Source organism: Triturus cristatus, chromosome 2_2 (genome assembly GCF_964204655.1).
Source record: "Triturus cristatus chromosome 2_2, aTriCri1.1, whole genome shotgun sequence".
Classification (NCBI taxonomy): Eukaryota; Metazoa; Chordata; class Amphibia; order Caudata; family Salamandridae; genus Triturus; species Triturus cristatus.
Genome location: NC_140582.1, coordinates 845,666,252 through 845,687,936, shown reverse-complemented (window position 1 = coordinate 845,687,936; position 21,685 = coordinate 845,666,252). Strand labels below are relative to the sequence as shown.

At 47.9% G+C, this 21,685-nt stretch overlaps 1 protein-coding gene across 11 annotated transcripts in view; it reads left to right on the top strand.

The window, feature by feature from the left end:
- Positions 1-21,685, top strand: part of LIMCH1 (LIM and calponin homology domains 1) — an 860,130-nt gene that overhangs the window by 731,466 nt on the left and 106,979 nt on the right. For all 11 annotated transcript variants that reach the window (XM_085642190.1, XM_085642189.1, XM_085642188.1 and 8 more), the window contains one exon: positions 372-538. In XM_085642190.1, coding sequence (XP_085498316.1) covers positions 372-538 — 167 coding nt within the window. The remainder of the gene's footprint in view (positions 1-371; positions 539-21,685) is intronic.

Genomic DNA, 21,685 nt, shown 5'->3' with positions numbered 1-21,685 from the left:
TTTTGGGGGCATGCTGGGGAAATGGTGTGGAGTAACTGCCAGAGCTGTCAACTTTGGAGCTGGGGAACCAGTTTCCAAATGGGCAAATCACGTTATCTCCCTGCCTGCAAAAAAATACATGTGTATGTCCTGTAAAGCGTTCCCAATACCTTTGATTCGAGTTTGAACTATATAAATCTGCCGAAAGTCATAATGGTCATTGGCAACATATGTGATTATATAATTTTTTTCCAAACATGGGTGTGAGTTTGTAATACTTCATACAATATCGAGTGAACTTAATTGTGCAGCGTCTAAATTATGTACTTGGGTGGTATAGTTGTAACGCCTTGTGAGTAAAGCACGGGAATGATATGGGATTTGTACATCAGTTACAGATCCTGTTCAAATACAGCAGACCACAATAAATTCTAGCAACATGGGTACAACCAGCATGGAGACTACCCCCACTGATGCTTGCAAAGAGGTTGCAGAGGCAGAAAAGTATGCGAACCGTGTGGAGAGAGACGCTCCGAAGGAGGTGCACATCAAGAAAAAGGTAAGAAACTTAAGCCATCTGGAACAGATCTGAAACCGTTTGTATGACATGGTTTTTGCTAGTTTTAATGGCACATACATATGTTTTTTCATTTCAGAGTACATACTTGGTATTACCTGCGACATAGATATTTTGTATTTCAGTGGTTGCAAATGCAATGACGTGAGGAAGAATTGTTTAAAACTGGGGTGCCAATTTGCATTGTCCTGTGTATTTTACTGTCTGGCATATTGAAACCAGTGTCACATAATGCCACTGCACTGTTCAGTACCTTCCAGACCCACAACTATTTTATTACACAAACATCAGAATACATTTGTTGTATCAGAATATTTTAATTGAGTGGCATCTTGGCTGGGTGGCAGTTAGCAGTAAGATCGAGCATCTTATAATTCTTGTTCTGTGTATGTGTCTGTGCACTGGTCTGTGACAGGAGCATCGCTTCCGCTTTAAGACCATCATCCATTTAGAGGTTTCCCTATACACACCAACAGCAGAAAGTAAACATCAGCTGCAGTTGCACACGTGTCCTACTTAAACCATGTCTTTTAATGTAGCAAAGAACAGCACATCTACGTCACCAAAGGAATCGTTAAAAGCATGCCAGGGACAATTATTTATTTGTATTTTTTTTAGAGTGAAACTTATTCTGAGAGTTTTTGTTTAATTTCTTCGCCTCAACTTGATTATTCAATCAAACCACACTCGTCTTGATGCTTTTTCTTCAGCTATCTGAAAAAGGTATATGCTTTTAAACATAACTCCTTGTTTTTATCATATACTTTTGCGTAGCCCCATATAGTATGTTAAGTGTTATTAGGAATCAAACCGTATACAGATGTGTTGCTGTTTCTTTTCTGCTGTATTGAAGTTGATATTGAAAAGTTTAGGGGCTGCTGACCGTGCCACTATATAGTATTCATACTGTTGGAGAGCAGCACTGCAACATTTCCTCTTTAAAAATATCATTTAGCATGGTTTGTGTTCTCGGGCCCTTTGCCTTTCTTATACATGACACAGCTGGGTCTTGGCATAGAAGTCCTGGCAGTTTGCACAAGGCTAAGGGCCAGATTCTAGCCGAGATCACAATGGGGGCACGCAAAATCAAAGCATGTTGATGTTCAGCAAATAGTGGATGGATATCTACTACTTCTAAAGAGATGTGGTTTTCACAATAGTGGCCAGAATGCATGCGTTAGCACTTACGGATATTGCATTAATATTTTTCCTTCATGGGTGTCTGGCAAATGAGGCTCTCTGCTGTATGCTCGAAAATCATAGTGTAGTACCTAGGGATTCATTTCTCAAACTCCTCTTTAGTCTTCTTTTTGCTCCATCCACTAGGAATTTAGTTAAACTTTTGCACATCCATTTCCCATTTTTCCGAAATCTAAGATGCTACTTATAACCTCTAAACATTTCCTTCACACTACTGCTTACATTTAAAGTCAACAGGGAAGATATTTGTCTGCTGTCTTCCAAAATAAACACTTGTATTCCTGCAGGGAAAACGGAGGTACTCTGGAAGCTAAGTAGTTTTGTGGGTAGTTGTGAGAAGCAACCCATGCGGTAATAAAAGCTAACCACTGTGTGTGGTTGGAATGATGACCTTTCCTAGAAACATCCGATCTTATTATTGTCAAAGTTGATGAGCTGTCACGGTCTTGTGCTCCGAGTGTTTTCATTTAGTGCTGAGCTGCACACTTGTCTTGAAATGAAATGAAATTTTAATTTGTTAGGCGCTCTACTACCCGATGGTGTCTAGGCACTGCTGCTTGACCACGAGTGGCCATCAGTGCTCTCGTCACATCCCTGAATGGCTCCGGACTCTTTTGTTTATTTACAAGAGGGATGTACTATCCAGTAACAGATCAAGGCTTTAATTTCGTTATTAAAATGCTTGTCATTACAAATGGCAGATGCTTTGAGGCTGTGAGTTATGGAGGTGGTCCCTGATCTGCACCGCTGATGTATTGTACTTTGTGTCGATTTTGTTTTAAAATTTGGCTTACTGAAGAATAAGTAGTGTTCCAAACATTAGGTTGGAAACCAGAATCTCATTGAAAGGCCCGAGTAGACAGAGGGTAAAACTATGATAGAAATGAATTTATGGGTGTTTTTTAAATAAGATTTATTTGTCATGGCAATTGTGGCATTAGACGGAGGGTAACAGAGGTTTCCTCATTTTAAGATCTAGCTCCATTGAGAATGCTTGGTCTGAGGGCCCCTCAGTGAGGTGGTCTGTGGGATAGGGAGCTCTAGCAGTCAGCTCTCCTGTCATTCAGGTGGGATGGTCCAAGCTCAGGCATAACATCATCTTATCTTCCAAGACAGTACCTTACACATCACAGTGGCCACTTACAACTTCTTTACGCAGACAGGACAGGTCTCACCAAGGATGCCTGGATGACGAGGTAAAATTAAATGAATAATTTCCCCTTGTCATTGTCTGTCGCAGCCCCCTCCGCCCTCTCCCCAACGCTCTTACCTGCATGGGCCTCGGCTGTAACATAGGCTCGTGACTTGTGGGCAGCACCACGCTTAATAAAATTATACAAGATCTGCTACAGTTTCCACAAACATAACTTGTTGGGTAAGATTTCCACAAGAGATCCCAAGCTGGCGTTCTTTTCACAGATATAGCAAGTAATGCAACAAGTGCATATTTTCTTCCCCTACATCGCACTGCGTGATATTCTCTTCTTCTTTTTTAAAAACACATTTTATTAGATTTTTCTAGTTTTAAACCCATCAATCACGGCATTTTGCAGTCATACAAAATATCGTAATACATTGAAGTCACCGTACAGTGTACATGCATTATCATCAACAGTAAGTGTACGACATAGGCATACAACTATCCCATCCCTCCCTCCCTCCCCCAACTTCGTCTGGCACCAACCATTCTTAGCGCATATGTCAAGGTTTTCCCACGTCTACTCCCGACTGCACACAAGCATTCAAGGGGTATGTATGCACCCCATGGCGCGGGATTCACAAACAATGGAACTCCCTAAACATGGAAACTGGAAAACAGGGGCTAGGTGATAAAACAATTGTTATGTCTGAGCTACCGGCACAGGTGGCGGGGCCAAGGCCCTGAACGCTTCCAGGATACTGTCCCAGTCTAAAGAGATAACTCTTTTGCGCAATCCCCGGGCTTCCTCCCGGCGGATGTCAACAATCTCCGCTCCACCCCATCTCACTACTTCCCCATGCTAGCCGTAAAGTTGGGGGTGTGTGGTCGATTTCCACCACATCGTAATGGAGCGTTTAGCCAGAAGCAAAGACAGGTCTACAAAGCGAAGTTGCCCTTTCTGTGCCTTAGGGCGTCGTATCAGTCCCAAAAGACATACTGCAGGCGTGTCTGGGACGGGGATCTCAACCGCAGTTGTAAGGAAGAACAGTACCTTTGACCAATAAGGGGTAAGGACGGGGCACTGCCATAGCATGTGTAGTAAGTCAGCATCCTCTAATTTGCATCTCGGACAGCAGTGTTGTGTGGTCGGAAAAATACATTGCAAGCGGTGTAAGATACGCTCTGTGTAGAACCATATATTGGATGAATTTGAATTTGGCGTTCCGTGGAATTCTCCTGGGGTATGCCAAAGCTCTGTCCCAGTCCCTATCTGTCAGGTCTGTCCCCAGGTCTGCAGACCAATTATTGCGTAGGTCTGTTAGTGGGATTCTAGTGTGGGTGGTAATGCCTCTGTAAAGCCATTTGTTGCACTACATGTGGCTTAAAAACATCTTTCTATCCATCTACGTGTATTACCAACACTATGTGCAATATTTTTACCAATCAGCCAGCCTGCCGCACATACTGTGCTGACGTCCCACCATCCCACCCAACCCTTAGCAATATCTTAGTCAGCATGAATGAACTTAACTGCGTCCTACTCAATACAAGGTCCATGTCTAAACACAAATACGAATTAGAGAATCTTATATCTTCAAACACCCCAGATCTGATTTTCCTCACTGAAACATGGTCATCGGTCTCCTCCGCACCAGACTGGCAAATAGCAATACCCCTAGGTTACTCACTGACACAAGTAGACAGGACCTCGACGGTTGGAGGAGGTATCGCGCTTATCTATCGCTCTCATTTACAAATTGTTTCTAAAAAAGAATCCACATTAGAGGCTGAAGCCATGTCATTTATTGTGAAACTCAATAATTACGAACTTCTATCCGGTCTCCTGGTATATAGACCCCCTGGAGCAAGAGCTCCTTTTACTAAATCCCTTCAGACCTTCTTAGAATCCTGCTTTGACACCGCAACAATCACGGTCCTTGGCGATTTTAATTTCCACTTAGATGATCCTAATAATTCTGATTCATCTAATTTAATAGACAACTTGGCAGGTTATGGCTTGCGGCAAATCATATCACAGCCCACCCACGTAGCGGGGCATACACTTGATGGAATCTTCACAAATAATCATAAGATTGAGGTGAAAGACATATTACCGATTCCCTGGTCAGACCACTCAGCAATATACTTCAAAGTGAATCTACCTTTGGCTAAAACTGGACGGAAAATTCGCTCTCGGCTGATCAATACTCGCCCATGGAAGGATATAAAAAATGAGGATTTGGCCGATATTTTGACAAATTGCCCTCCCCATGTGGAGAACAGTGATAAAGGGGCTACCAATTTTGACTCTTGGATCTATGAGGCCATAGATAAATTAGCCCCTGAGAAGCCTTTTCAACCTAAGAAACGATTACTCACATCGCCTTGGTATACAGCTGAGCTTAAGCGAGCTAAAATCATTTGTAGGCGGCAAGAACGTATATGGAGACTAGACTATAGCCCCATATCAAAGAAGGAATACAATCTCACTCTGGAAAAATACAAATTATTAATTAAACAAGCCAAAGTGACCTACTTCACTAATAAAATCCTAGAGGCAAAAAATTCTTCGAAGGAACTCTTCAAAACAGTCACAGCATTAATCAAGAGTCCTAATGACACTACCTTTTGTCCTGATCAAAACTTTGTTGACAATCTTGCCATCTTCTTTCAACGTAAAATTCATGATGTCTACAATGAACTCCAGAAGCTACAGACTGAACCTAACAAACACATAGACAAACCCTTAGAGGAATGTCCCTCGCTGAACGGTCTGTCCAAATTTTCTTCTTTCAGCATAAAACAGGTCAATGATGCACTACTTCAAATAAAGTCTGTCTCTCCCCTAGATCCGTACCCCTCCTACATATACCATCTTGCCCCCATGGAGATAAGTGCCTCACTGGCTCCTTTGTTTAACAAAATCACCAGCACAGGTGTCTTTCCGTCAAGCTGGAGAAAGGCCTGTATCAGGCCTATTTTAAAGAAGTCCTCACTTGACCCACAGGATACCAAACATTATCGCCCCATATCCTGTCTCCCTTTTCCTTCCAAAGTTTTAGAAAAAATGGTTAATCAGGAGTTAATGCAATTTATTGACTCAAATAACTTACTGGATGTAACACAACACGGTTTCAGATCACGCCACTCCACAGAATCAGCCTTAATTATGGCCACGGAGGAAATCCGTAGAGTCATGGACAGTGGAGGCTGGGCCACCCTGGTCCTTCTTGATTTAACAGCTGCTTTCGACACTGTTAATCATGAAGTGTTACTGGATAGATTGAACGTAATAGGTATCAAAGATTCTGCTTTGGCACTGCTGCGCTCTTTTCTTGATTCAAGATCACAGCAGATTCACTGGGAGGGACTTCAGTCTGCTGAACTCTCTCTCCCCTGTGGTGTTCCCCAGGGATCAGCATTATCCCCTACGTTGTTCAACCTATATGTTACACCACTGGCTAGATTAATTAAAAACAATGGCCTAAAATTAGTGTCATACGCTGATGACACCCAGCTGGTGGTGTCATTGACTCAAACTGTTGAAGCTACTGCGGAGAGATTTAGAAGCTGTCTTTCCAGGGTAATGAGATGGATGAGCTCAAACTTTCTCAAACTAAACACCGAAAAGACGGAGGTGCTGGAATTCGGCCAAAAACCATCCATCTGGAATAACCTCTGGTGGCCTCCAGAGGCGGGCGCTTGCCCCGCCCCTGCACAAAAAGTCAAGAATCTAGGCTTCTTGGTGGACAAAGATCTTTCACTAACCCACCAAGTCAATCAGGTCACCTCTGCGTGCTTCCTGATGATCAAAATCCTTCGCAAAATTCTGCCTTTTATCCCTCTGCCCCTAAGGAAAACTGTAGTAGGAGCTCTGGTCCTATCTCGCATAGATTATTGCAATGCACTATACTCTGGGATAGGTGAGCGACCGCTCCTAAAACTTCAATCTCTACAGAATGCGGCTGTAAGAGTACTATTGAACCTCCCAAAGCATCATCCCACTTCAGCTTGTATGAAGAGGCTACACTGGCTCCCTGTACGTAACCGTATTCAATTCAAGACCTTATGCCTAGTGCACAAAGCAGTTCATGGTGGAGGTGCTGATGACATAAAAACATTATTCCCTCTTTATGTTCCCAGTCGTACTCTTAGATCCACGAACATGGGCCTAGTTGGCATCTCTAGATTTAAAAGGGCCCGATGGGGTGGTAAAGCCTTCTCTTTTCAGGCAGCTAGCCTATGGAACAGGTTACCAACCGAATTACGTCTGACAACAAGTAAGACCCTGTTTAGAAAGTCCGTGAAAACTTGGCTATTCACCAGGCCATAGTTTCTTTCCTACATCTCTCTTCAGCTCAGCGCCAAGACGCCTCGGCATAAGTGCGCTTAATAAATACCTCAGTCAGTCAGTCAGTGGTAGCCGTTACCCATCAGGTAGGTCATAAAGACCATTTCATGGCGTGGGGGTTCCTCCCTGTGTGGGGCCCAATGTTTCTTCACATACTGCACAAGTGCAGCATGCAGTAGGTACAATGCATCCGTGACACCCTGATGTCGTGCAAAATTACCATGGTCCATAAGTGTGCCGTCGTCAAATAGGTCACCCACTGTGGTCACTCCACCCTCCGCCCAAGGAAGCAATCTTCATTTAGTAAGCAGGCCAGTAGGGGTAGGGATCCTAAGAAGTGGCGTAGTGTCGGAGTAGGGAAGGCAGCTACGCGTGTAGTGAGTGGCTTTTTTCCAATAAGTATGCGCCGTGCGCAAGAGCAGCGGGGCATGCGCCGGGATCCTAGGCTGCGGGAGCAGCAGTGTGTGGAGCCGCCCCCGGTCTACATCAGCAGGGGAAAAATCTATTTCCTGTAAGTTGCGCCCTGCCAGCCAATAAGATAGCCATTGCAATTGGCTCGCATAGCAGTATGCTCGGAAGTCTGGGGCACCCAGCCCTTCCTTAGCAGTGTCTATTTGTAACTTGGTCAGCCCAACCCTGCGGCGGCCATTACCCCATATCAAAGCGGAGAGTATAGTGTTCAGGGAGTTGAGCATCGGGGTCGGGATCACAACCGGTAAGTTGGTGAAAAAATATAAAAGCCGGGGCAGGACTACCATTTTCGAGATCGATACTCGGCCCATCACCAAGAGTGGCAGGGAGGATCACAAAGTGACCTGGGAGCGGAGCGAACGTACAGCCTTGCCCAGATTACCCTCAATGAGGTCTGACGTTGATCGGTAAATCTGTATGCCTAAATATCTAAAAGTGTGTGCGGCACTAGTTAAGAAATGGGGGCTAAACTGAACCGTCTCTGGGCGATCCCCCTGCCGGAAAAAGAAGGCATTAGACTTACCGTCATTGATTTTAAGGCCTGAGAGCCGCGCAAAAGAATAAAAAATGCTCGGATGGGGTGAGAGAGAGGCGAGGTCATCAGCGTACAGAATGTCGTCCGCATATGCGGAAATTACATGTCGTCTACCCCAGGCGGATCCCCTATTGCGTGGCCGATAGCCGCACCCAAAGGGCCAAAGGCTCCAGGGCTAGCACAAAACGCAGGGGGGATAGAGGGCATCCCTGGCGGGTGCCTTTACCAACCGGGTACTCCTTTGAGATATGCGGGCCCGCGCTGTGGGGTCGGTATATAAAAGCCCCACCCACTTTAAATAATCTGGGGGTATACCAAAGCGTTCTAGCGCTCGGAACATGTAGTCCCACCGGAGCGTATCAAATGCTTGTCTCAAATCTAGGGTGACACATCCAGCGTTGGCTCTCTCCTCGGGGGTGGCTGCCATGACATGATACAACCTCCTGGTACTAAGCGAGGTGCACCGCGCTGGCACAAAGCCACATTGGTCTGGGTGAATGAGCATGTGCACATATGGGAGCAGGCGGCTAGCAAGCACCTTACTCAATATTTTATATTCGGTGGTGAGTAGGGACAATGGTCTGTATCCGGACAGGTCCGTTGACGGACGTCCTGGTTTGGGGAGAGATACTACCAGTGCCTGTCTAGTAGAGTGGGGCAGGGACCCTGAGGACAGCGCGGCTTTGTACAAGCTCTCTAGTTGCAGCACCAGATGGTCTGAAAAAGTGGCAAAGAATTCGGCCGGGAGGCCGTCAGAACCTTGGGCCTTATTCCGAGGTAAGGCCCTGATGGCTGCCTTAATTTCGGTCCTTGTAATAGGGCCAGAGTGACCATCCTGCCCCGATTTGTCCAATTGTGGAAACTGTACATCAGCTGAAAAGGCGTCAAGAGCCTCTTCCACCAATGGGGGGGGGGGGTGCCTGGTATAGAGCCTGGTAGTAGTCGCAAAAGGCCGCATTAATGTCCTGTTGCGTATGTACTGTGTCCCCGCTGCTAGTGATAATCCCATGGATCGGGAAATGTAGGGGGTCATCCCTGAGTATGCGTGCTAATAGCGGGCCCGCCTTGTCCGCGTCAGCATGTCTCGTGTGCGTATAGGCGTTATAGTCTATGTGCCTAAGTCCAGCAACTCTGCATGTTGTATTTGGGCGTTTTGTAGAAGCGTTCCCTTTGTGGGGGTCAGTCGCTGCAGCCTGTTCAAGACTATTTAGAGAGTTTTCTACCGCTTTCAAGTTATTATGTAGTTCCTGTCGTGCCCCTGCTGTGGTGCTGCTAGCTATCCCCCTGATCACTGTCTTTAATGCATCCCACTCCACCTGGGGTGTGGATACGGTACCAGTGTTCTCAGAAAAGTAACTGTCTATGCCAGTGCCTCCTGGAAGACTGGGTCCTCAAGCATCAGGGGCCACAATTTCCAGGTAGGAATCGGAGTTGGGATTCTGCCCCAGCTGAGGGAGTCCTCCAATGGGTTATGGTCAGAAAGAGATTTACCCAAATATGTTGCATGTGTCACCTGGGTTGTAATGTGGTTGGAGCAAAGGATTCTATCTATGCGGGTATGAAGTTGGTGCGGGCGGGAAAAGAATGAATATTCCCTACTGGTGGGGTTTTTCAAACGCCAGACATCACCCAGGCCCCAGCCCTCGGCCCAGCTGCACAATGCCTCCGCTTGTCGGACAGTGTTTGCTCCTCCTCGGGGGGGATGAGATCTATCAATAAATGGGTCCATTACAGTGTTATAATCCCCTCCCAGTATCCACGGACATTCAGCCCAAGGCGCCAGGACCGAATTGAGGCTTAAGAGGTATGCATCCTGGTCAAAGTTGGGCGAATATATGCTGCCAAGGACAAGCTGTGCACCATCCAGTGTGCCTCTCTCTAAGACATATCTGCACAATGGATCCACCCGCTGCTCCAGCGCCTCAAAGGGGACCCCATTCCTGACCCATATGGACGCGCCCCTCGCAAATGCAGAATATGACGTGGAAAAAATCTGACCTCTCCATTTTTTGCAAAGCTTAGCCGCTTCGGCTGCTGTCAAGTGGGACTCTTGTAGAAACACTATGTGCGCACGCCGCCTGTTCAACTGTGCATGTACTCTGTGCCATTTGTGGATCGACCCCAGTCCCCTGACATTCCAGGTAATCACATTGTAGCTATCCTGCATTGATATCTAAGATGTGTATCCATGTAATGCCTTTGCAGTAAAGTGGAAGCAGCAGTGTGTCGGTAGGTGCAGGTGGCAGGCCAGAACCTACAAAATGACAGAACTCCCATCTACAATACTCGGGCCAGCTATCTGAACTTTGCTGGCCCAAACCCAGTGCACAATGGTGCAAACTAAAAACATTGTGTGTGTTGCTTTCGTCATAGGGGGGTGTATGCCTACAGCCAGGTCAGCTGAGTTAGAGCGTTACGAGCTTCACGCAGCCCGGACCGCTATTGTTACCTTCACATTGCGCAGTTTTGCTACTAGAGGTATGGCATCATGCCGCTAGGTGCAAGGCTTAAGGGGCGGGGTCATTAGACAGCTCGCCTCTACAGAGAGCGGAAGCCATCATCACCTTAGATAACCATAAGCAGTCTGGGGTGTTATGTTGCTAAACAAATTAATACTAGATCCTGAGTCCGAGTGGTTTGATGCCTCATCAGAGGAGTCCGATAAGATTGAATGGGCTTCATCCCTGAACCAGACGGTTGTTCCCAGTGCCTCAGCTTGATCCCGCAAGGCCTGTTCCGGAGCGGGAATACTGGACTTAGCGGCGAGCCCCCCCAGAGACATTTTGATTTTCAAACTCGCCGTGATTTCAGAGAGGCAGGGACCGTTTCTAAAGAGGGCCCAGATCCACCAGGGGGGGGGAACATGATTTCGATCCATTCTGCCACTTCGTCCGGGGACTCAAACAATTGTGTCTTGTGATCATGAATCACTTTCAACTTGGCAGGGAATAGCAGTGCTTGTTTAACATTCAGTGTCCTGAGCTTGACCTTCACGTCTTGGTTGTGGGATCGTTGGCATTGGACCAGAGCGGTGTAGTCCGGGTACAGGGATTTCCGCTGATTTTCAAATTGTATGTGGGACAGCACCCTCGCCTTCTGTATCAGGATGTCCCGATCCCTGAAGTTCAGAACTTTGACGATCAGGGGCCAAGGGCGTGCTCCCGCCACTGGTCTACCCGTCGGCACCCTGTGTGCCCTTTCCACGCAGAAAAGATCAGAGAGGCCCTCCGGAGCCACATGTTCCCTGAACCACTGCTCCATAAATCTAGTAGCGTCAGATCCCTCGCATCGCTCCGGCAGGCCTATGACGCGGATGTTATTGCGTCGGGCACGTCCTTCCGCATCGTCCGCCCTCTCCTGCAGATCCGTAACCTGTTTCTGGAGCAGTGCAATCAATGTACCGTGTTCCTTGTGTTGTGGCGCCAACTCCAGTAAAGTAAGCTTGTTTTCTTTGACAACCGCAGCAAGCTTGTCGTGATTGGCTTTAAGGAGGGTGAACCCAGACGTCAAAGTCCCAAGTTGCTTCTCAATGGCCTGTCGCGGATCACGCACCTCCTTTAGGATAAGGTCCAGTTTGTCTGGGGGAGACCCCAAAGCAGAGGCTGCGTGGCGGGCGTAGAGTCGTCAATCTGCTGACTATCAACAGCGCTAGCTTCTGTCCCCTTGACCCTGGGGCGGCCCATTGCGGCTCAAAGAGCTAGTGTGGGCTGCAGGCCCAGGCAGGCCGATAGACACTGCTACGGAGATAGTTGAGATCCTCCACAATCGTTAAGAGCACATTCTCCACCGGTCTGGGGAGATCGCCGCTCAGCGCCGCAGGAGGGGATCGGGGGGGGGCAGGTATTATGTACGATCAAGATGTGCACAATGAACCACAAGTGAGGAGGGGTACCTCAGACCCCAAGCAGAGTATTTCCTTTTGCACGTTACAACAGGCAGCACACAGGACCCGGTTTGTGCCAGGTTGTCGTCCCCAAGCCGGTCCAGGCGGATGCTAGCTCTCCAGTGAGACCCCAGAGTCCCAAGTCAGGGCCAGCGCTCAAGGAAACGAGGCAGAGGGGGGGGGGGGCAGTTCACAGCAGACAGCCAGTGATTATAAATAGGCAGAGGGGCTGCAGGCTCCACTCCCCTAGACGCTCTCCACGATGTCGCCGCCGCAGACAGTCAAGGAGGAACAAGGAGAAGCGCCATGGAGCAGGCCCCGCCTGCGGAGTCCCGAGGCCTCAGGCGGGTCAGAGGAGGGGGCGCTAGGCACAGCAGAGAGACACAGCCAGAATCACTCCTACCCGGCACCGCAGAGTCCCAGGCTTCTAGCGGCGGCAGCCAATCCAGGAGAGTAAGCGGGAAGCACCAGGGGCAGGCCCGCCTGCATAGGGAATCTCCGGCCGCAGATACTTTCAGAGCCGCTGGTCCGGGAGGGCAGTGTTGGGGCGGGCCCCAGGCGCAGAACGCCACAGGCAGTCGCGGCATCACTCCGCCCGCTCCGTCTCTGATGTCCAAGGCGATATCGGGAGCAGCGCCGCAGTCAACAGCACTGGGCCTCAAACTTCCCCGGAGCAGTCAGGGGGACAGCAGGCAGGCGCGGCCCACGGGCCAGTCTCGAGCCCCCAGCACTCACCCCTCCCAGCGGCAGCGGGGGCACAGAAGTCCACAGCAGCTCCAGCCCCGGTCCCTGTCACCGCTACCCGCTCCCGGGGAAGGCCTCCGGCAGCGCGGCCCACACCGGTGTTCAGAAGGGCCAACAGCGTATAAAGACGGTTTCTCCGGACAGGAGCCTGCTCGGTCCGCAGGGGTTGCTTCTCGGGAGGTTACGTGTCAGGTAGGAGCCGAAACTGCCAGGATTATACAGGATTCAGCAGGTACGGGTGCGGAGCTCGTTTACTGTGCGGCCGCCATGCTCAGCAGTCAGCCACACCCCCGCGTGCTATTCTCTTCTACTGCGCATAACTTTCATAATGTTTCTAGTCCCGTAATGGATACATTTACTCACCTCTTATTGGTTCTTCAGCGTGGAGTTTGTAAGCCACCATTGACCATCCTATTTTCTACCTCACCGGATCCCAGATTTCTGCTCAAAGCATGTGCATTCGAAGCATTGTTTCAGTCAAGACGGTTGATGCAGTGCTTGGTGTCAGAAGAATCTTAAAAACAGAAATTTTCGGAGGGCCCCTTACTGTCACTTGAGATTATTTTCACTCATTTTTCTCTTTAACAGCCACATGCTACACAACTGTGAAAGGGAATACCTTTTTTTTAGCACATCCCTACTAGAGGAAGGGCCCTCCCTTCCGAAAGATCATGTATAGACTGGCTGCACATCTGTATTAAGATACTATGCCCAAAGACCTTGTTCTTGAAACCTTTTGTTAAATGCATACATGCCTCTGAAATTGATCAAAAGTCCCAGTTAAACACCTAAGTGCGTGGGAGTGGTTTCAGGCTCTAGGGAGGAACTTTAACCTTCTGACACCGCCACTGTTAGTACCTTCCACTTATTCATCTGTTGTCTCCTTGAGACAAGTATCTAAGCAGTATGAATGTATTTGCTATATTTCAAAAACAAGCTTTTAAACCAGTGGAATTCGGTGACTTAACCGCTCACGTTACTTTGTTGAACGGAATTAGAAGTAGTTTCAATGCTGCAGAAATGCAAACTTTTCCACATAGAACGAGGTGGTGCTGAGAAAACAAGGTCCTTTATTTTCAATTTTTTTTAAAGTGTTTCTTGATGTCCTTAACAAGGAAGATTATAATCTTTTTGCCCTATTTATTTATTTATTTAGAGAGTATCAGAGCGCTTTACAGACGATTTGAGGAACACATAGGAAGACAGTTGTGGGAGGAAAGCAACGATCTATAGAAATAACAAGTACGTAATGACATAATAGAGGCAGGTATTGGGATCATACAAATGCCAAGTAACTAGGAAAGCAGATGTACATGATGGGAGACAAAAAGACAAAAGCTTCTAACTCAGCGACTTGCTCATCAGTAAAGCTTTCACTTCCTTTTTGAAGGAAAATGTTGAAGGAATCAATCTAGTTTCTGCAGGTAGGGAGTTCCAGATTCTTGGGGCAATACCTGAGAATGTACGATTTTATGTTTTCATTTTTTTAAATTTCTTCGGTTTGAGCCTCAAGGTACTGGAGCTCCTTGAGCAACGGGCACCTCCTGACAGTTCAAGCTTATTTGCCAAGTACAGAGGAGTGTTGAAATGCAGTGCTTTATGTGTCATACATGCAAGTTTTAAATGAATCCTTGACTCCAACGAAAGCCAGTTAAGAGATTTGAGGTCCAGATAAATGTGGTTGTTTTTCTTGGAGGTACAAAAGGGGGTGGTGATGGACGGAGCATCAGAACCAATCAAACACTCACACCCAGTCAACAGATCTGGGTTTGATCCATCACCGTTCTTTAGCCCACTTTGCCACCCCAGTTCAGACATGGCCATATGCAAGTCAGTCTGACACTGTGCCTCATGGGAACAGTCCAGCCCGAACTGCCAAGCCATGCCTTTCCCTGGACCGGAAACAAGCTTCCTAGGACCGGTTTCTGGCATTTCAGCCGTCTTCAGCCAGGCTTGCTTGAATCCAGTGGCAAAGTGAGCAAGGGACTCACGTCTGAGCATACCCTGCCAACTTATGGCAAACAAAGCGGTACAAAAGGGGGTGGTGATGGACGGAGCATCAGAACCAATCAAACACTCACACCCAGTCAACAGATCTGGGTTTGATCCATCACCGTTCTTTAGCCCACTTTGCCACCCCAGTTCAGACATGGAGCCAGTGATGAGCCTAGCCACCGCATTCAGAGATGCACTGAGGGGGGATAATCTATATCTCGGTAGGCCGCAGAGGGTAGCACTGCCGTATTCCAACCGTGAGATGACTAACGCTTGCACAGCAGATTTGAAGTCATCCTGGGGAAGGAAGGGTTTTAGTTTCCTTAGGATGCTCAGTTGGAAATTTGCTCCTTTGGTAGATGCGCTGATGTGATCCTGCATGTTTAAGTTCTTATCCAGCACTATTTCCGTGAAGTCTATGATGTGTGGTGTGCAGTTGAGAGCGGAGAGGTTTTTCAAATATTTCTCCACAATGGTGGTTTGCTTGGTCGGTGAGATGAGGAATTCCGTTTTGAAGGCATTCAGTTTGAGGTGGTTGGAAGTTAACCAATTGTGCGTTTTTGTGCACGGTTCTGCTGAGTGTCTTGATATGTTCAGGGGAAGAGCATTGGCTGTTTCGTTGCTGTGGCCGTGACGGAAGCCCGATTGGAATTTATCAAGAAGTTTGTATTCCTCAATGTGGTTACACAGTTGTTCATGAACACATTTCTCAAGGTGTTTTGCCAGAGTATGGATGTTTGTGATTGGCCGAAAATTATTCAGATCTTCTGGATCAGCCGTAGGTTTTTTGAGAATGGGCAGAACCAGCACCGACTTCAGGCAGTCGGGGATCTCACCTTGAAGAAGAGAAGCAGTGATAGTTTTGGCTTTGTCCAGTTGGGTTTTGAAAAAGGTTGCTTTTGCCGATCTGATGTGTTTGTTGTACATACTCCTGCTCAGTCTTTAAATCTTAAGGAGATCAATAGATGGAGAGGATCTCCAAGAGCGTTCTGCTAGTCTCAGGTTGTGTCTGTCTGAGTTTAAGCTGTCACTGAAACATGGTTTGGAGTCTTTGTTGGGCTTTCTTTTTAGTTGTAGGAGGGCAATTGCATTCAGGGCTGTCAACATGGAGTTGTAGTGTTCAGTGAGTTCGTGGACGTAGGACATGCACGCAGGAGGAGGTAGGGACAGATTGCAACGAGATATGAGCTCATTTACATTTGCATTTTGCAACATTCTTTTGCAATGTTTTTGTTTCAATGGTTGGAATCTTTTGGTGCTTCAAGGATTCGGAAGGTGATATAGTGATGATCCGACCAGTGACACGGGTCAAAATATTCCAGTTGAATGGAGTTGGGATTGGAGATGATTAGATCGAGGGTTGAGCCTAAGTTGTGAGTTGGGCTGTCCTAGAATTGAGTCAGGTTGAGGTTTGCTGGGAAGTTTTTGAGACTGTTTACCGCCTGATCATTCGGGTCATTCCAGTGAAGATTGAAGTCACCAAGGAAGATCTGGGAGCAATGGAGACCCAAGTTGGACAAGATGGTTTCCATAGTTTGTTTGATCAAAGGGAGATTGTCACCAGAAGGATGGTAAAAGATGAGCAGGTTGCATAAGGGTCTATGTTTGCTGATGATGTCTGCACAGATATTCACAGGATGAGAGAGTTGCAGAGGGCGACTGATTTGCTGGGAGACTGTTATGGTAAATACAGGCTATGCCACCTCCCGTTCTCTTAACTCAATCGAGTCTTATAATGTTGTGGTTATGAGAGACTAGGATGTCCAGGATAGGGCCTGAGGAGTTGTTAAGCCAGGTTTCAGTGAGAATTAGGAGGTCGAGTTCCTGATCTAGGATGGGATCAGTGAGCTCCGTGGCATGTTTAATCTACAGTTAAGCAACATGCATTTCAGGTGTGATTTGTTGTCTGTGAGAGTAGACTGGGTAATGGGAACTAGCATAAGGGTATCAATGTTTAATGCATTAGAGTTGTGTCTGGGTATCTATATGTTTTGCCTTGCTTGTGATTAGTACCTCCAGGAGGGTTTAGTGGGGTTGTTTGCGTGGTTCCAGGAGAGACTGGGTTGACAGATTGAGAGGAGTTGTAGGCTCAAAGGAGGGAGAGAATGTCTGGTTCAGATAGATGGTTCTTGAAACTGGAAGGGTGTTAGAGTAGGGAGTGGTACTCCAGTTCTGGACGGGTGATTTCTGTCAGGGGTCACTCAATAGCCTAGAGGAAGGAGTTGGTAGTTTAGTGTATTGGTTGGTCACTAGCAGGATCTCCTGCGAGGTCTTGTTGGACGATAGGTCAAGGGCAAGCTCCGAGGTGATGTTTATGAGTTTTTGTATGTCAGTTTTGAGTTTTAGAAACTCCTGGTTCATTCCCTTAAGTCTAGAGACAAGACAGGATTGGGGATCAAAGCTCTTGGAGAGGAGAGGAGCAGGGACGTTCACGAGGGAGGAGGTAGGCGTGTCCCAAGAGAGAAGAAGATGAGGAGGGGGGCCACCACCAGAGGAGGATTTCCGGTGCTGTTGGTCAGATGGGAACAGGAAGGGGGGAGCAAGGCTTGGAGTGAAGGAGCTTGGATGGCAGAGGAGAAGGGTTCAAGAGCTGGGGAGTCGAAAAGGAGTGAGATCTATTGCTGTTAATTTGGTTAGGTAGAAGTGACTTCAAATTGGAGAGTGGGTGAGCCTGCAGCGGAGTTATGGAATTATCTAGGTGAGTGCAAGGAGGAAGGGGAATGAAGGAAGTGTTAGAGCCGTAATCGGAGCTAAGGCTATCATCTGACCCAGCAAACCGAGAGTGGAGGTGGTCAAGGCTGGGTGGTCGGGAGATGATGGGTGAGTCAGTGCCGCCAAGACGTGGTGTAGCTATGGCCATATGAGTGATGTTCAAGGTAGGAGGGGAAGTCACCAGGTGAGTGTGGCTCAGTGAGGAGAGTTCTTGGAGGTCCTGAGGAATGATTAATGGACTGGTGTCTCTAGAGTAATTGAGAGTGTCACTTTGGTCAAGAGAATTTTTAATGATGGAGAAACTGTCATCGAAGATACCCAGATTCCGATCAGACGCGTGGAAGAGGATAGTCCCATTTTTTTGTATATGGATATGGCGGCATTTGCTCTGAATGTAGGTGACGGCACTGCCGAGAGCCTTAGGCCAGGAGGACATTTCTTAGCCGTGGAGATCCTGAGTAAAGAGTGGAACGCCTTTCTCCACTGGGCTCTTCTTTTAGTATAGAAGATCAGATCACTAGTAATAGCTCCTTTTTTTGGACAAAAATAATGATCAGAGATAAGGGTTTCTGGATTAGCTTTGAGCAATCTATGTTTGAGAGATTTAACCGCGTTTTTGGACAAGTTGGTAGGATAATTAATTATGAAGCTATTCATATCTAGCTGCTATAGTCTGGAGTCTAGTCTGCTATGAGCGCTGGAGGGCATGATCTAGAAAGATGGCGGAGGGTCCACAGTGGCGAAGACTCGCAGGGAGGGTGGTAGTGAGTGGAATTACTTTTATTTGTGGTAGCTCGTGTGGATATGTGGATAGCTAAGTGTCTCCGACCGTGCCAAGATGGATGTCAAGTTGGTATAGTGGAGAGCTGTGACAGGGACCTCATTGTTGACAATTCTCGGGGGGGGGGGCATGAAGAGAGTGGATACCTTTTCAATGGAGTAGCACGAGTGGATAACAAAGCGTCTCTAACCAGTCCAAGATGGCTATCCCCTAGGGATAAGAACAGTGAGAGTCATCCAGGTTGCTGCGGTAGTAGAAGGTGTTTACAATCCTGATTGGAGTGCAGGGAATCCCACGTCCGGTATCTGGAGAAGTTGATAGAGAAGATACTATCCGTTCCCAGAAGGCCGTCACAATGGGATAGGGAGGAGCTGAGTGAGTAGCCCAGGATGATACCCTAATGAGAAGGGGGTGAGTGAAGAGCCCCAGGAGGTTAAATAGAGAGACCCCAGCCCAGTAGTGCCCCATTGAGTGCAGACTCCGAGGGGCAGCAGCAAGCACCTACCCCAAAGAGGATGGATCTAGTGATTTAGGGAGGGATCAGCAGTGGGCCATAATGTTACAAGATGGCCACCTCATTAGTATAGGTAAGAGCTGGGGGTGGAGTTTAAAGAAGGCCATAGAGCTACCATAGAGCTACATTAACCTTCCTAGCAGGCTGGTATTGATGCTCTTTCGTAGCAACAGCAAAGTATCAGGGCTCTGCCCCTGCAGTGAAAGAATAGGGGGAGCAGAGATGGACGAATCACTATTAGCAGGGGACAGGCCTAAAGAGAGAGAGCGTGGGCCTTTTTCGCTGTTTGTTAATTAAGTCAGGAATTAAGGCTTCTTCAGGAGTGGCCATTTTAAGTAATGGCCAATTAGTAGAGTCACAAAATGGTGGGCAGTTTGGTCACCAGCTCGGCAATTGGATGCAGAGGAACAAATCCAAATGCGCTCCACAAACGCTCCTGTCATGTAATGTTAGTCACCCTGCCCAGCAGTGACTGTGCACATCAGGCCGAGTGTAGCGGACGGCCGGGCCCACCCCCAGGCCAGGCTGAGTGGCGCTCCGTGGGTATCGAAATCTCCAGCGTTGGCTTTTTCAGGAGGATTGCGTCCCATGGCTGGGGCTATAGACAGCAACAATAGCACGGCAGTGACCTTGCCAAATAGGAGCTAACAACAGCCCCAGAGTTGAAGTTCTGGGTGGGGCAGTAGAAAGGCCCTCACCCTGTCATCAGAGTAGTAGAGTGGCACTAAGGAAACGCCACACAGCCACCAACATGATGTTGGGTGCATCACGGAAAGACTGGACCGCAGTCGTCATCAACGGCACACAGATTGAGGCAGCTGGCAGGAGGCTCGCGCACACAGAGCCAGGCTAGCAAGCCACTTCACAGCCAAGGCTGCGCGATGAGCGGAAGCAGGGAACACAGCACCCTGAACCCTGGCCGAGAGCACACCCGCCCTGGGGAGGTAGCTAATGCAGTGAGCGGCGTAGCAGAGGCAAGGCTCGACAGACCCAGGAAGATCGATTCTGCAGGTAAGCGACGTCGAAATCGAAGTTCCAGCAAATTGGTAAGTAGTATGTATGAGATGTATTGTAGTGGATGGCGGATGGCCAGGTTATCATGGGGATGACTACCAATTTGATAATCCCCAACCCGGGAGCTCCAGGGATGAGCTCCTACTTGGCCGGCCATTTTGCGAGTCCCTAGAGCCAATGAATTAAATGTTTAGGAAACCATATACATTTGAGAGATCTGAAGGGGTCTCAAGGTTTACATTCACTGTGCAAGAGAGTCCACTGATGCCTCTAGACTGTTATCTGTTACTCCCCCCACACACACTTTTCCCCTGATATTTGTTGTGATTTCGACTGGAAGTGCACTGGGTTCCTGCTAACCAGATTCCCAGTGCCAGATCTCTCCCAATAACGGTACAACTGTATCCCAATTGGCAATATCATTGCGCTCCCTGTAGGTCCCTAGTAAGTGGGACCTCTGCTTACCTAGGGCAAGGAGGCTAAAGAGGGTCCTTAAGAACTGCAGCACTAATTGTACCACCCCAAAAGACCCCTCACCAAACACATACAGACTGCCACTTCAGGGTGTGTGTCTTGGTGCAAATAAAAGTGAAAACAGGACATGGCACATGACACAAACACTGCATGCAGTATAAGTAAGTCTCCTCTACAGCAGGCCTTGCAACCCAAAGGCAGGGTGCACTATACTACATGTGAGGACATAACCGCATGAGCAGATATGCCCCTGTGCTGGTCAGCTCTATAGCTTTCAGTACAAGTGACCAGGGAAACCATTTTAAGTATGTGCTGGACACTGGTGAAAACAAGTTCCCCAGCTAAGTGATGGTTTCACTGAAAATATGGATGTTTAGTATCAAACATCTCAAATTAATAAACTCACACTGATGTCAGTGTTGGATTTATTAATACATGCACCCAGAGAGCACCTTAGAGGTGCTCCCTGAAAACCTACCAGCTACTCTTGTGCAGACTGACTGGTTTTTGCCAGCCTGCCACCAGAGACAAGTTTCTGAGCCCCAAGGATGAGGGCCTTTGCTTTCAGGAGGCCAGAAACCAAGCCTGTTCGGGCAGAGGCTGTTTATACCCCCTTCCACAGGATGGTCTGCAGATTAACATTCCAAGGCAGGGGCACTTCAAAGAGCCCCCTGCCTTTGGTAAGCGAATCTGGTTTCTCTCACAGAAGAGGAAGCCAACCCCCTTTGTTCAGAGCCCTTTGGCACCTGGACAGGTGGAAATATTAGCTAGTCAGACAGGCATGTCCACCCTCAGGCCAGTACCAGCCCTCAGGTGGGCTACCTGAAGTAGTGGCGACTTTTCAGAGTTAGCCATCTTGGTGATGGCAAACTTGGGAACTCTGGGACAGGGTTATTCGCGCTTCCCACAGGAAGTGGTCTTATATGGGGTGTAGTGACCCCAGGGGTAAGTAGCCCATTGGCTACTAGCCTACACTTTCCTAACGCCCCTAAAGTCAGTATTTAGGGAAGCCCCTGGCACCAGAAAAGCAGATCCTGATGACCCATAAAGGAGGACACTGAAGAGTCGCGAAAGCAAAGACTGAAGGGGAGCAACTGACTTGGCACCAACTTTGCCAGCCTGTCTTCTGTTCCTTGTTGAATTGCTCCAAAGACGTCTCGTCCTGCAAGCTGTTGTGCCTCCAAAGTCTGGGAGGACCGCTTGCCTTGGAGGACTGCTTGCCTTCAGTAAAGACTCAAGAACTCCTTTGGAGCAGCAGAGCTGCTCTCCTGCAGGCACCCCAAGTAGAACCGCGAGGGCTCTGGAACCACCAAA